At 33.7% G+C, this 16551-nt stretch overlaps 2 protein-coding genes across 2 annotated transcripts; one reads left to right on the forward strand and one right to left on the reverse strand.

Annotated features, from left to right (window-relative positions):
• Nucleotides 1-425: 425 nt before the first annotated feature.
• On the reverse strand, nucleotides 426-2974 carry LOC111777472 (rop guanine nucleotide exchange factor 1-like). Its single transcript, XM_023657096.1, has 5 exons — nucleotides 2710-2974; nucleotides 2310-2426; nucleotides 1678-2207; nucleotides 1108-1461; nucleotides 426-1016 (listed from the first exon to the last, which is right to left on the reverse strand). The coding sequence occupies exons 1-5, from the start codon at nucleotides 2972-2974 to the stop codon at nucleotides 573-575; spliced, it is 1710 nt and encodes a 569-aa protein (XP_023512864.1). The 3' UTR covers nucleotides 426-572.
• Nucleotides 2975-12245: 9271 nt separating this feature from the next.
• LOC111776908 (cytokinin riboside 5'-monophosphate phosphoribohydrolase LOG5-like) lies at nucleotides 12246-13950 on the forward strand. The gene is made up of 7 exons (XM_023656318.1): nucleotides 12246-12562; nucleotides 12649-12746; nucleotides 12854-12884; nucleotides 13020-13119; nucleotides 13203-13273; nucleotides 13357-13500; nucleotides 13632-13950. The coding sequence occupies exons 1-7, from the start codon at nucleotides 12398-12400 to the stop codon at nucleotides 13734-13736; spliced, it is 714 nt and encodes a 237-aa protein (XP_023512086.1). The 5' UTR covers nucleotides 12246-12397; the 3' UTR covers nucleotides 13737-13950.
• Nucleotides 13951-16551: the final 2601 nt, after the last annotated feature.

Raw genomic sequence — 16551 nt, forward strand, 5'->3', positions numbered from 1 at the left:
CTACAACTGAAATGGAAACCAAGCGTTTCGTGGTTTAAAAAAATGTCGAATCTCGTCTCAATCATCATTTGTCATGGAGACTATTGGGGTAACTTACTTGAAATTCTAGGAAAACGAGAGAGGTGTGAATAGATTCCATTGTTGGCTATAAAATATTGATACTCCTAATGAAAAAAAAAGGCTTCCAAATCAAAAGTCTAACACAACGGACTATAAAAAATAGGAAAGTGGGGAAGAAGTAGGTATGATTTTTATGGGGAACTCCAAAAGGCTTCACAAGAGAACAATTATTGATATCATCTTTGCTTCAAAAGGCAGCAATCCTAATACTTTATAGAGGGAAGAAACAGGACTTTCTCATCCCAAAAATATTCCCTGATTACTCTGCCAATCGCCCTGTGCTGTTCCTAAGGCAAAGAAGTCTAAGTCAAAAGGCATAGGCTAAGCAGTCGTCATTGCATATAATTACAAAACAATATTATTATACGAAATGCATCCCAAAATCATCCCTTCTTCTACATTTCTACTTGCTAAGTAAGTAATATAATACAGTAGGAATGTTCTCAACAGTATCAATCTCTCTCTGGAGTCACCCCAGAGATTCTTCTACCACTAAGATTCCCAGCATATGACCAAATCTTCTCCTTATCACCTTCCCTCTCTCTCTCTGGTCTTAGTCTTACAACTCCTGCTTCTTCCTTCATGTTGCTTCTTTTTACAGTTGGGGATGGGGATAGCCTTCCTGGGCTTCCACCAATTGGTGTGGAGGAACAGAATGTTGGTGTTGCAAATGGGGAAGCAAATGGACTGTGATGGATCGAGAACGGGCTCGGAGACATACGTTTCTGGATTGGAAGACCACCTAATCCTCTGTTGAAGACCGAGTTCGACTCTGGTTCGATACATCGCTTGATTGCATCGTCTACGTATAGGACATCGTCAATCCGTGCCATGATGTTGAACGCTAAACTCTCCATTACCCTTGAATAGCTCTCGAGAATTGACTGCCCCACGTCCTACAGGAAGGTTTATTGGCATTAGAATCGATTCGGTCGATGGAACGTATTTTTCAGAATTACACAGACAAAGGATGGAAAGAATTGTTACTTTGTTATATTGGATCTTGGCCATGTCTAATGCTGTCTGTGGTAATCCTGGAAATCTTAGTCTTAGACTTTCAAGCAGGATCTCTGCTCTCCGGGCTAAATTGTTGCTCTTCCCAGTGTCTGCAACAATGCCCTTGACCTTCCCACTCCAAGTCGGTCGTCTTCCCTTGCTCCGGTGACCGCTTCTTTTATGGTCTTTTTGCCTCCAACTATGAACCGAAGCCTCGATCCTGTTTGCTATTTCCAGGGTGTGATGCTCTGATGAAAGGTCTAAGCAATCAAGGAGGCATTCGGGCGAGAAGTCATCAGCGGTTATCGAGCGATAAATGATATCTCCCAAGCAAGCTTTTCCACTCTGCTCCAACACATGGATAGAAAAAGGAAACAAAACTAATCATCATTCATCTGTTCTTTAATCTGATGAACACTGAATTCCAGAATGAAAATCATCCAAACAAAAGAGACCCATTAAATCAAACATATAAAGATCAAACGAAATCACAACAGGCATCAAACTGTGATCAAAATCAAAGAACTTTCAGGGGCAAATGAATCAATGAAGAAGCTATACCTTGGGCAAGGTTTCCATATAAGCTGTAGGAACTTCCATTTCTGCAAGAACATTACTATTGATAGCCATGGCTGCTTTGAGTATTTGATGAGTACAATCCCTGCATTGCTGCAGCCTCTTTCTGGCATCATCAGACAAACCATCTGCTGGAACTTTTGGGCATGGAAGCCACCACTTATCCTCTTGTCTGATCGAAGGCCTCCCACCGGGAAGGAACTCGTTACATTCGTTCAAATCACCCAAAACTATCCCTCGATCAACATACCAAAATTCTGTATGACAAAACCCACCAAGAATACCAAGAAGCAACGCGTCGAGCTTCTTTAACGCAGGGAGGTTCATATGCAAATCCGAGCGCGGTTTCGACATCATTACTTCATAAGTACCTCCACCAGGGAAAGGTTGAACAGTAGGAACAAGCTCAACAATGGAATCACAAACACATAGAAGCCATTCCATTTCTCTATGCCACATTGCCTGTTTTTGTGGTGCCAGTGGCTCCAATCTCCATAATTCACCAAATATACTAGCTGAAATTTCATAATGGTATCAGAAATGTTCATGAGCTACACGCTATCAGAATAAACACATACCTACAATGACTTAAAAAGGGGTTGAAATGAAAGATCTACCAGAGAGATTGGTGATGGCATTTGAGATAGCAAGGGCTGTACAAACCCCTTTCCCTCCCCCTGACATGTCTTCACCAAGAAGGAGCTTGGCAAATCTCTCCTTCATCATCTCAACTTCTGCATAAAACAAAACAAGAGCTATGATAATATGAACATGTTGTACTTGCTTCAATGTCAGGAAACCAAAAGGAAACCCCAATTGAGTTTCGATCTCAACCGTACATTCCCTGATCTATTGATGCAGCTACATGAATCAAAGAAAAGGATGAAAGAAAGGGGAAAAAACCCCCTTAATCGTTCACTCAATTTCCTCAGAAATGATGAAACAGAGTGATTCTGATGAACAGTACCAACATTATCAAACCAGACAAAGAACAAACGACAAGAGATACAAAATTACCAGATAAATCAGTGTTCTGTCTCTTAGACTTCTCATCCCAGACAAAAACATTCTTCCCACCAAGAACCGGCAAGGAAACCGGCAGCGGAAAACAGAAATTCCCAGAAATGGGATGTGGGGAGGAGGCCATTGAACTGGAAGCCCCTTCGCCATCAAACCTCCGACAAGAGAAGCTACTACAACTCTCCGATTCACTGACATCTGCACTCAAACTGTAGCTCCCACAGAGTTGGTCGGAAACATCATCGGAGGACACACTACCCATCTCCCAAAATCGAAAACAAGAACACTCAAGCACACATTCGTTGATGCATAACAGAGAGATAACGAAGGAATGGATGGCGTTGGTGATCTGAAATTGATACAAAACAAACAAACAAACAAACAAAAAAGAACCCGCAGAAGAAGAAGAAGGGATAATTGATTGCTATATAGAAAGAGAAAATTAAAAAATTAAAAAATTAAAAAACAAAAAACAAAAAACAAAAAAGATAATAAAGCTCCCGTCTCTGGTTCACTCCCACTGAAGACTCAACTCTCTCTAAAAAAAGTACTGCCTGTGATGATGACGACGATGGAGCGAAGTAAAAGCAAAAGCGACGCCGTTTGAAGCAGCTTTGTCTTTCCGTAACAGTAGGTCTTCGCACCCGACACGACACGCCCACTTTTCTACTGGGCCCATTCTTCTAATTTCGCCCCAGCCCGTTTTGTTTTTTTATGCCAGCATGGATTATCCACGATGACGTGGACACGATCTTGCTGACTCGGCTAAATTACAACAAAGAAAATTGTTTTTTTTTTTAACGTCTATAATGTCGAAAATAATACTACGAAATGAAAGACAAAATTATTATATTTTCTTTTTTGTAATTTAATTGAAAATTGTGGCGAGGAAGAATAATTTGTGTGGTGAAGTGGGCCTGGAGAAGCTGGACCGTTGATTTCGGGTTTGGGGATTTGTAAGGGTGGGAGGAATAGGAAGCGTTCGTTCTCATAGTAAGAGATGTGAGCTCGTATATCGAAGCGTTGATTGAACTTTGATGTGTGAATTATTTATGATTTTTTTTGGTTCTAATTAATTTGCACTCTTTTAATATTAATCCTCTTTATTTCTTTTTAGTATACATATTGTTTGATAATATATGTATATATAGTTTTTATTTATGCTGTAATAAAGGCTAAATTAAAAAATATATATCAATAATACCTTAAAATTTCATAAATTCTCTTACGGTCTTGGAGGTAAACCGTTAATACTAATATCTTTGAACTTTCAAAATGGTTTAAAAAATATAACTTTAATAACACGTTTAAAAAATACTCATAAACTTTTAAAACTAATATTAAATTTTTTTAGAGATAATCTATGAGGTATCAATGTATGTTTTTCGCAAAAGGAGTTAATGTTACTTTTAAAATTTAATGAGTATTTTTAAACTTTTTTAAAAAAATTGAAGTATATTAATAAAAAAAAATTATATGTAAATCGAGATTTGTGTATATATGTATTTTAATGCAATAATATGTCGGGTAGATATTAGATCTAAGAAAAATGGTCGCCCACTTGTCTCTCTTCGATGAGTCATGTTAAAATCTTCTTTACAGTGTCGTGCATAGATTCGATGAGTCATGTTAAAATCTTCTCTACAGTGTCGTGCATAGAACGGTAAAACTTGCCTTAAGCACACATGTTGAGGCATAATGCTACATCTAAGTGAGTTGTCTTGCAATCGCAGGTCTCTTCTCACGTTAACTTGCAACAATTTTGACATCTATGTCAGTTAAAGCTTCCAAAATCTCGTGTTAACAGCTACCTATTCAAAATTTTAAAATTTTGATTTAGGATATGACATATTTATATATTTAGTCTAAATTTTAAATTATAAATGTTAAAGTTTATGTTTTATATCTCATAATTTTGTATTTAATAAATTTATGAAATTTTTAAAAATTTTAAAAATTAATTAAAAAGCGTAATAAATTGCCCGCTTGTTGTGAATTCAATACGCGATTTATTGTAAACGGCACTTTCCATTCCAGATCACTAAGCCAATTAATCGGCAATCAAAGCACTTATGACCCGTTGATATTTCGCCGATCCCCGTTCAACCTCAGCCGCATCGCCGTTGAGTGCCGGAGAAAACGCTCCTTAACGGGAATACTTCAATGTGCGCACGAGTTCCAGCGTGTAATATAGGCTCCACGATTGATTAAAAATGTCAATCAGCCACGTGTCGAAAGTCAGCGTCATCACCCAAATCGGACGGCTGAAAATGAGTAGTTTCCATTCATGCACATTGTATAAACGTAGACGATGCCGCACTGAATCCGTGAAAAATATGCCGCCGTGGTCCCGAGCCATAGGGATCACAAGTATATGATTGGTCGAGAGTAAATTAATAAAATTATGTTTTTTTACGGCTAAATTAATAAAAATATCATAAACTTTTGGAAGTTTATATAATATCTTTAAAATTAAAAAAATAAAATAAAATAGTGAAATACAAAAATACCCCTTAAAGAAAAGTCATTAATATTTTGTTTCTTTTAAAAAGTGTTTAAAAAAATATTTTTGGGTTTTCGAAATTTTCATTAATACTTTACTGTTCGTTTAAAAACTTTAAAATTTTTAATTAAAAAATACATTTACGGTTAATATCACATTTAAAAAATACTCGTAAAGTTTTCAGTAACATTAAAACATTTGTAGATAATTTACGAGGAGTTGATAAATAATTTTTGTTCATATATTGCTGTATACGTGTCAATTATTGCTATTATTAAATTATGCTCGTGTTGATAATTATTTATTGAAGTTGAAGCCTACATTTTATCCTTAAATGGCACCCATAGCCAAATAATAAATAGAAGTAATGTTTGTATCACACCACACGTAAAAAGCTTCCTATACCATACATAATACTCGTAGGGTAATATCCATGCCGCTATGTGACCACCTCACTAAGGCTCGATTAGTAACGTCGTCTACCTTAAATTGACCTTTCCGTGCACTATTAATCAACTAGTTTACGTGCGAAAAGATGAATTATTACCGATAACATTGGCTCTATTTTTAGGTGTAGTCAACGAGCTCGTTGGTTATCATTAGAGTCATGAAAACAGTTTGTAAAAAATTAATCATAGGAAATTTTAGGGGGCATGGTATCACAGTTCACCCTTTTAGCAACAAGATAGTAATTGTGAAACGCTTATTTTAATACGACGAACAAGTCACTGTATGAAAATCGAACTTTGCAGATGATTTTGATGTACTTTTTACCTTAGAAGACAAACATGACCATAACCAGCGACGTCCACGAGGTGGGGCAGGGACGTGGAAGTTGGCTTCCCTATTCTCGCCACCTATTTCATTCTCCGTCCTTCCAAAACTCTCCATTTATTTTTGCGGGGATCGAGTACTCCATGAGTATTTTTATCCATTTATTATTCTTTTAAAAAATAAATAGTTCTACCAATATAATTTTTAAAAATTTAAATATTACTATTAGAATCTCAAAATAAACTAATTTAATTTTCTTAACATGAAGCGAGTATTTGGGCGCGTCCCGAAAAATTCCCTTACCAATGTGGAGCGAGTTTATATAAGACGGGAAGTGAAATGAACGTCTCTAGTTTTCGTTCATGAGATTAGATCAGAGCCGTCCATATTTGGTTCCTCCAACGTGGTGGGCCCCATTTTCATTCATTGCTCGTGCTCTCCATCTCATGTCTTACCAATTGTTGAATAATTATTTATTTAATTATTTTGAGTAATTAAATGTTTATGATATTTTCACACGCAATTCTCTCTTTACAAGCTTCAACGTTGCATTCACTGCAATAATATGCAATAATTCCGATGCATAAAAATAATATAAGATTATCAACTCCCCTTCATATATATATATATATATATATATATATATATATATATATATATTTCTTAAATTATTTTAATCGATTAAACACTATTACGACATATTAGACGCCATCTAAATTTTGTTAATTCAACAACACGTGAGGAATAAAAATTCAAATAAGCAATACTCGATTAAGGGAGGGTTATTTAAATGAATCGATGTCACATCTGAACGAAAACAATTATGAGGATAGAATAGTTATAAAAAGCTTAAAATAATTTAAAAGTTATTATCTATACCGGTGCACCTTTTGTTTTGGTGGTTCAATCATAGAAATTCCAAGGATAACACGTGCATGAAGACAAAATATGTTGGAAATGTTAGACGAACACGACTCTCCACAATGGTATGAGCCTTGATTCCTTTTTCTTTTGGAGTTGACATTTGAGGATTCTATTGGCTATATTGGCATGTACTAAGTTTAGGACACGACTCTGATACCATGTTATTCGAGTTAAGCTTTTGTTCTAAAATATTCGTAATAGAATAATTAGAATCTTAATTAAGTAAAGTAAAAGAAGAAAGCACGTGCCCAAGAAAAAGGAAGCACGTGTATGACATGCATTAAAGTAATTGTATTAGTGAATAAGCAAAAGAAATAATTTACTGTCTATTTATCTGTCAATTCAAACACAATAAATATCCAAAATGTTACCATTCGATAAAATTTAATCAATCAATCAAGTTTCCATCAAAGAATTATGTTGGTAAAAAAAATATATATATATTTTTAAACAATTAATACATTTGTACAAAATTTGTTATCATTACAATTTCCTTTTTAAACACAAATTACCATTTAATATTTTAAAAATAGATTAGAGAATAATATTAGTTATATATTTTTTGAGACTATTTAATTATCGAAACACCATGATTAAACGTTTTCCTTCTTGTGGACTATAGGGATACCAAAAGTCCGCTCGGGGTAAGAAAAAAAAAAGCTGACCCATGAAAGGTCTAGTTATTTCGAAATCAAAGTATGAAACCAATAAAGGTTCGTAAAACGAAATGAGTGTGCAGCTGAGACACAACCGCACTTCTTTGTTCGTGATGAAGGAGATCTCGAGTGGGGTTGCATTATTGGGGGNAAGTAGAGAATTTGGTATAGAATTTATAGGTACTAACCACCAAAAACTTAAATTTTATAGGGACTAAGAACCAATAATTCAACTTTAAGTTAAAAAGTTTTTGATGGAGAAAAGGAAATGAAATAGAATTATTGAATCCAATGATGATGAAATGTGATAGTAATGTAATGTGGGCTAAAATATTAATGGCATCCATGCAACATTATATGCAACATTATAATTTCATTCATTATTGTAAACCTCAATAACTCAACCCATTGCTTCATATTCTTCTTAAAGCCTGTTCTTGGAACTCCAAATTCCAATCCTTACCTATAATCAGAAGTTATATGTGTTGAGAATTGTCACGAAGATTTAGTTCATGAATACTTGTACATTCCCCACTTCGATTTATGAATCTATTCATTTGGTTCATCTCCGATATTGGTACATGAATCATCTTGATTCATGTATGAACATAGTAATATTATGTCTAGCATTGTTTTGAGATGTAGAGTCATTGTTATTTTGTATTTGGATAAAGGCAATGGGGAGAAACTTGTAAGCGAGATTTTGCAGTGTGAAAGTGTGAGAGATACACTTGTGAATAATTTGATTATAGTAATTGGTTATCACTCGCGGATGTAGGAGAATTTATTCTCTCCGAACCATGTAAACCTGTCTCTTTGTTTAATTTATATTTGTGGGTGTGTGAGTACAAATGATTTTGTTTCTGTTCCCGCTGTAACAATTGGTATCAAAGCATTTTGATTGTGGCGTTAGGGTACATCAGTATGTAACGATCCAATTTTCTAGAAACCTAAACCGATTTTGAGCTCATTATCAGGCTCGAGTCTTGATCTATCAAAAGTTTTAAAAAGTCGGATCGTTCGATGAGGGTGAAAACCCTCCAATTCCCACCCCCTCCCCCCTAAAAAAAGCTTATTTGAAGGACAGTTTCAGGGCCGACATGAAGCCACTAAGCCCATTTCTGTCGCTGAAACGGGCAAAAAATGGGCCAAAAGTCATATATGGAAACCCGAAAATTTCAAGTTCAAGAAATGCAACCTTCCTCCCCTTTTCCTTTCACCAGACACCGTCACAGACATGTTCTTCCAAAAGAAGCTTGGGGCTCACAACTAAAAAAAACAAAACATACAGAACATACAATATTTACCCCTGGAAAGTGTGAATAGATCTGAAGATATTATTACTCAACGAAACAATACAGAGTTAACAATCAGAAAATAGAATTGGGATCGAAGGTTCAATCTTCATTCACAACGTTTAAATAGGATACAAGATACCAACTAATACTTACAAATAAAGAAAATACAAGATACAACTAATACCTAGGAAAATAAAATAAAATATAATGCAAATCAAATCAAATCAGAAAGAGAAAAGAAAATACAAGATACAACTAATACCTAGGAAAATAAAATAAAATATAATGCAAATCAAATCAGAAAGAGAAAAATATTAACCGATTACTAATATCTAAGATATATTCTATAACTAATATATTCTCCAAATATTAACCGATTACGAATATCTTGACTAATTCAAACTAGCATTAAGTTGCACTAAATTTTGACAATAGGCTCTGGAGTAATATGGTTCAGCTCACACTTGAAAAAAAACACCTTACATAAGAATTCTCCTAACTCCTACACTGATCGACCCCAGCAGGAGAGTTTTTTTTTTTGGTAATCTTTTTGGTTTGGTGTTCTCTCTTAGTATCAGTGAAAGCTCAAGAATGTGGTGTAGTAGTTTATGTGGAGGGTTTTGATATTGAAATGAATAATGAGAGGCCACAATCTCAGGCTCACAGAATTCTTGGATATGATATACTCTCTACTAAACAATTAGCCAATCAGATCATAGCCTAACCAGGACCATTTGAACTATACAAATTTACAACCTGAAACCTGAAAACCCAAACTGAATCCAAACTTTCATGCATACGAAGAACAGAGTATTTCCAAGACAGTAATTTGCAGTATAAAGTACATTTAAATGGGTAGTAATAATCTAAAAGACCAAAAAGAAACATTATTTCAACACTAAAGAAAAGCCAAAGGAGAATTATAGTGTTGGTACCTGGAACTCCCAATTCAACTTTTATTATTGGTATCTATTGAAGAAGGAATAAGAGTGGTAATATCAAATGATTTGTACCAAAAAGCCAAAATTAGGTACACACCATCTTTTTAACCTTACTTAAAATTCCCTTCCCCACACGTTTCTCCCTCTTTTTGTTGACATTTGACATTTCCTCAAAATTTCTTTTCATTTCTTTTTGAATTTTATTTTGCTATCCTCCTTTACTTGTAAAACCTTTGATCTTTTTCCTTATAGCTTTCAGTTACTTTTTGGGATTTCACCTGGAATGTTTGGTATTAAAACGGATTAAAATAAGGAAAACATCTCTATTGATACGAGTGTTTTCGAATGGAGTCTTAAAACACAGTCCATTCAATTCTTGGGTCCCATTGTGTTTGGAAAAGCTATCCAAATACTGTGGAGATGTGAAGAGGTTGAAAGGTAAAAGGGAAATGTGTGGGAGGAAAAATCCAGCAGGGCAGAGCACTGTGCAGCATGCAGCCCCCCTCTCTCCCTTCCTCAATTCTTCACTTTCAAAGTTATTCTTTTCTGAGTGTTGGAATTCTCTCAGGGGATAAAACTACAAACACAAGAAGATGTAGCACTAAAGTTTCTGTGTTTTCTAATGACTGCCACTTGAATGTACCCTCCTATTCATTTTTTTTTAATTTATTTAAAAAAAATAAAAGAACGCACGAGTAGAAGAAAGAAATGTAAACATGTATTAAGAGAAAAACAACAAAGTACGAAGAAATTAATCAAAAAAACAGCTAGAGTAGGGGCCTATCTAATTTTTATGTGGGTAATCAACTTAGCTGTATAACGTTGAAAAATTCTAATGAGATAAGACTCGATTCCTTTCTCGTTTGACATCAGCAAACCATCTTGTTTGACAAATTCAAATGCAGAGAACAAGAAAAAAAAAACATGTGTAGCCCAAGCCCACCGTTAACTGATATTGTCCTCTTTAGGCTTTTCTTTCTGGGCTTCCTCTCAAGGTTCTAAAACATGTATGCTAGGAAGAGGTTTCACGCCCTTATAAGAATGTTTTGTTGCCCTCTCCAACAGACGTGGGATCTCACAATATGACTCCAACATAGAAAGATTGAAAGTTCGTAGAACTTTTAGTTCAAAGTTGAATCCATGTTCAGTATGTAAGTTTGTTTTCCCTAAACTACATATATATTAACTTTATGAGTAAATACTCACGTTTTTAGACTATATACATCAAATTTTACACATCAGACATCAATTTTTACACATTACAAACTCGCAAATTAAATATGGCCTGTGTAATTTACAGCTTTGAAATTTCTTGCAGACATAATTCAAGCTTAAACTACGTAAGCTAAGAAACTCAAACTTTTCAGTTCAGACAAGAAATGTAAAGGTGTTTTTAGTAAAGGAAAAACAAATTGAATAAAATGATTTTTTTTTTATTTAGAAAAAAGATCTCTTATTCAACTGCAGAAAAAGTAAGCTTGTAAAACAGTGGTAAAGATATATAATCATTGGGATTTGGAAATGAAAATGGGGGGAAAATCAGCAGTTTTATGCAATGTTCTATTGCTCTAAGAATCTACGTCTATAAAAAGAAAAATGAAAGCTAAATTAAATAGTGATAGAGAAGGTTGGAGGATGGAGATGGGGTCTGCACGTGTTTTGTGCATTTTAGCCACCAAGTTATGATTGCCTTGCATCAGAAACAAGACAGACAGAAAGAGTCTAAGACCGAGTACTGATGTTTTCAGACTTTGTAGGGATAGTAGATTTGAGAGTCCCATTAGACTTTTGGGGAAACAGAAATCGACACCAAAAAAAGGAAGACAAAGAAGAGTGGGGGCTGTTCTTTTCTGTGGCCAAGAGTTCATTTGCTCATGTGACCCTCTTGAATACGTAACCATGAAAACCCTTCTCACGAGCAAACTTTCAGCAGTAAAATAATATATTAAGTATCAAATATTGATGTAAGAATTGTGTACTGTCGCAGTACTATAAATTTTCTCAATCCTCACCCATTTTATCTTAGTTTGATACGTACCCACCACCACCTACTTATTCCACCCACTATCAATAAGTATGTACTATCGTAGAAAACTTACCTCGTCTACTTATTCCTCCATTAAGGATTTCTTTAAATCTTCTTGCTACACATTTATTGTTGTTTTTTCACGTGGGTTTCAACCCATAAGGAATTTATGCCTCTTGGCATGTCAAAAATTTGGTTTATAACTTATTAAGAGATAAATTCTCGATCCATACAAATACGGTAAGCTAATAGGTAAAATAACTTTTGAGTAATTTATGGTGTGTTCTGGCGAGTTGTTGGTGAGAAGTATAAGTGGACTGGAGACTCATACGAGTAAGGGAAAAATTCCTGTCTTCTGCTTTTATACTTCGTTTTTCTACTTGTTTAAGTATAATGTAATTGAAAAAGTAACTGCTAAGGACCATTGTTACAGTGTTTGGCAAATCACAAACCTGGAATACAAAAAATGGTAAGACTTTTTTCCTTTTTTCCCCCCTTCTCCTTTTCTCCTTTTCTCCTTTAACTCCTCTAACTCTTTTGTATGTATATGTTTTCATATCCACATGTATATAACTGATCATGTAGCTCCTCCTGATAGAAACCAGAGCAGTGAAATGGAAGGGAAGGTAGTAAAGTCCAGGTTCAAAAGAGTTTGTGTGTTTTGTGGGAGCAGCACAGGAAAGAGAGACTGCTATAGAGATGCAACCATTGATTTAGCTCAGGAGCTGGTATTGCTTTGAAAATCTCTCTCTATCTTAATATTACCCATTTTTGGTCTTTTACATTTCCCCCCTCTCTCCCTTTCTCCATGCAGGTTTCAAGAAGGTTGGGGCTTGTTTATGGAGGTGGAAGCATTGGGCTAATGGGACTGGTTTCACAAGCTGTTCATCGTGGTGGTGGCAGAGTCATGGGGTAACTGATCGAAAGAGCTTGAACTTCTCTTCTGAACATGTTTTGAGGTTTCAAAGCTTTAATTTTAGACTGGTTGTTTAATTTGTTTGGGTTTGGTTAATTTGCAGGATCATTCCCAGGACATTAATGAACAAAGAGGTCAGAAATATGTCAATACCATAATTTGTTGTTGAACTTTCCTTTGACTGATTCAAAGTTGTAGCTTAAAATTTAACTTGGTTCTTCTTCTCTCACGTTCTAAAATGTGATCATTTCTTGGGGGAGAAATTGCAGATAACAGGGGAAACAGTGGGGGAGGTAAGACCAGTAGACAACATGCACCAAAGGAAGGCAGAAATGGCACGCCATTCAGATTGCTTTATAGCCCTACCAGGTCCCATCCATCCCCTTTCCCTTTCCAATTCAGAAACACAATCATAGTGGGTTTCATTTTCCCCTGACTGCACTGATTTTTAGGTGGGTATGGAACTATGGAAGAACTGCTAGAAGTCATCACTTGGGCTCAACTAGGCATCCACGACAAACCAGTAAACTCAAAAAAAAACATTACCTCATTAAACTCTGCAAGAAATCCTATCCATGTAGCTTGGTTTTGATCTTCCCTCCTCAGGTTGGCTTGCTGAACGTGGACGGCTACTACAACTACCTCCTCACTTTCATCGACCAAGCAGTGGACGATGGATTCATAAAACCATCACAACGTAACATCATAGTCTCAGCACCCAATGCCAAGGACCTGGTTCAGAAACTAGAGGTCAGTCAGTCAGTCAGTCAGTCAGTCAGTCAGACATTTCGTCGAACAGTTAATGGGCAACTTCCAAATTTGTTGCAATTTGAAACAGAAATAGCCTTTAACTGTTGACAATCAAACTTTCATTTGTTTAGGAGTACGTGCCTATACATGACGAAGTGATGACCAAGTGGGGAATTGAGCAGCAAAAACAAGTGGGGTTCGAACCCAAAACTTTCCACGCTCGGATCACCATGTAAAAGGGGAACATGAAAAGAAAGGGAAAAAAGATTCAGTGAATCAAATTCAAAAGAGGCGTTTGTTTTGAAGGAGATGATTTTGGGTCGTCATCAACCATTCTATAATTGAATGAGAAAAAAAAAAAAAAATGTTCGAAGAGATAAGTTTGATCAAAGTATTGGGGCTTTCCCTTTTTGTTTGTAGACGAGCTTACTGAACTAAGACCCATATACCTAAGAGCAACAAAAGCCTACCGAGTATGGGTCAATATGGACCTATGACCAAATTCTCCTATCATCATGTTAATAATGATCTCAAAAAATTATTAAGCCCACTAATCAAAATTAGGCCCATTTAATACATGGACCGACATTTAAAAAACCCATTTCATAAAAAAATAAAATTTGATTATTTATTTTAAAAAATGAAAATAAGTATATATCAATTATAATTAAAATATATTCATCATAACGTTTTTAATTGTTTTTACGTGGGAAAATTATTTTTAATAATAATAAAAAAATTCACAAAACTAATTTTTTTAAAAAAGTTTGTATGCTAAAAAACATTTATTTTCATTTTTCATATGCATAATACCATTTCTTTTTTAATTAATCATCCAAAATTTTATTTCAAAAGGTAAACTTATAAATTTTAATTCCATAAATAAATAAATTGACAAAATGTACTTTTAAATTTAGGTTAAAATTCACTTTCCATCCAATTAATTTAGCTTTTATTTTTTACAATTTATAATATTTTAATATTTTACTGTAAAAATTTAAATTAAAAAATAAAAATACAAATAGATTAGGGAAGCAGACTCCCCTAGTCAAGGCAGCAATAAGTGTTCCTTTACCCAATTTTCAAAAATATTTTTCATATTTATTTTTGTTTTATTTCAAAATAGCTGTTGCAACGCGGAGGCCAAATAGTAATAATATAATATTAATTATTATTATTAATGATTTTTTTTCCTTCCATCATTTTCTTTATAGACTTTTGTGACCTTGCAATTGTACAATACGCGGTTCCTTCGGACTTTTTTTTTTCTTTAATAATGTGAAAATTAATAAGTTATGAATTAATTTTCCAACACATTTTTTTTTACAAAGAAAAAATTTGAAAAAAATTATCGTCTTATCTTTGTGTTTTTTTCGCACTTTAAATCAAAATATTTTAAAATAATAATATTTAAAGTCGCTCCATATTGAGGACTATTGGGAGTGAGTCCGACGTTGATTAATTTAGGGAATGATCATGAGTTTATAAGTGAGGAATACTATCTCCACTGTTATGAGATCTTTTGGGAAAGTCGAAATCAAAGCCATGAGAGTTTATGCAAGTGGACAATATCATACCATTGTAAGAGTCGTGATTCCTAACACTCTAAAATTTAAAAATGTAGCGTTATAGATATAATATAACATAGCATACGTAAATATAAATTATGTTACATTATCTTGTCTGGTTATTGAGAATGTAATTGTCTGTCATATTATACCTTTGATGTAAATTAAAATGATATTTAAATTCATACTATTTATTTAATAAATATGTTATATGATTTGCACATTATTTTATTTATGTCTCAACGGAAATTTAGGAGTTTTTTATTGATTTTTTTTATTTTTATTAAGCTGAAAAAGTAAAAGGAAAAAGAATGGAATGATGTGGTGGAAATTTTGGTGGGATTTCCACAAATTGGAATTCCAAGTAAAAGTCCAAATAAATAAAATAAGTCAACAATATGATGATTTTCCCTTATAATCTCTATACCGTGTGGGCTCCATCCACTTTGGAATATCCTACTCTTTTAATTACCAATGCATACCCGCCACTTAACCAATGACATGTGGCACGGCCAGACGAGTCACTATCTCCTATTTTAATCTCTATTATATTTATTTTTTTATTTATTTGTGTAAGATTCAGGTTGAAATTTACCGTGAGTAATTTGTAGGGATCTGGTAAAAATATATTTGTTTTAAAGAAAAAGTAAAATGGAAGATTTACCTCCGACCTAATTTAAATATTAGAGACAAATCTGTATATGCTTTCTCTGTTTGTTAAATGGACATCTCTATATGATGCTAGAATAAAAAACATTATACGGTTAAACTATACAAATTTTTAATTTTTGTCGTAATATTGTAGGAAATTAATTTTTGACTCGATGCTTATTTTTTTATTTTTTATTTTTTTGCTTCAAGAAGGCCAATTGCCATTCCCTTTCTTATTAAAATTAAGCTTAATTGTATTAACTACGAATATTTTAAAATTTTAAAATTTAAAATATATTTTTATTTTATTATTTATTTAAATTTAGTTATTTTATTGACATAAAAAATAATCATTTAAATGCAAATATCATATATTATAAAGGAATATCAATTAATATAAAAATAAAATAAAATTATAGACATCTCTTTCAACATTCTAGCGTAAATTAAGCCGAGTGTACTTTTTTTTTCTGTTAAATTATTATTACTATTTAATTATTGGCTTAAGTTCTAATTTCCCTTACCTTAATCTTAAAATAAATAAATAATTAAATATACAATTTCGAGAATTTATTTAAAGTTAAATTAAACATATGATTTTTTTTTTTTTTTTTTTAAAAATATTGGGAATTAGAAAGTGACGCCGTTTAATTTTGTTTATTTTAAAAAATAAAAAATTGACCGAGTAAAAAAGCCAAAATTTGTCAAAATATAAAAAATTATAGTTTTGGATTCCTAGTGCCACGTACAACTTCTAATAATAACTTTAAATGTGTTGGGTAGAGTTCATTAAAGTCCACTTTTGTGAGTGTGTTCATTGATGGAGAGAAAG

Source organism: Cucurbita pepo, chromosome LG16 (genome assembly GCF_002806865.2).
Source record: "Cucurbita pepo subsp. pepo cultivar mu-cu-16 chromosome LG16, ASM280686v2, whole genome shotgun sequence".
Taxonomy (NCBI): Eukaryota; Viridiplantae; Streptophyta; class Magnoliopsida; order Cucurbitales; family Cucurbitaceae; genus Cucurbita; species Cucurbita pepo.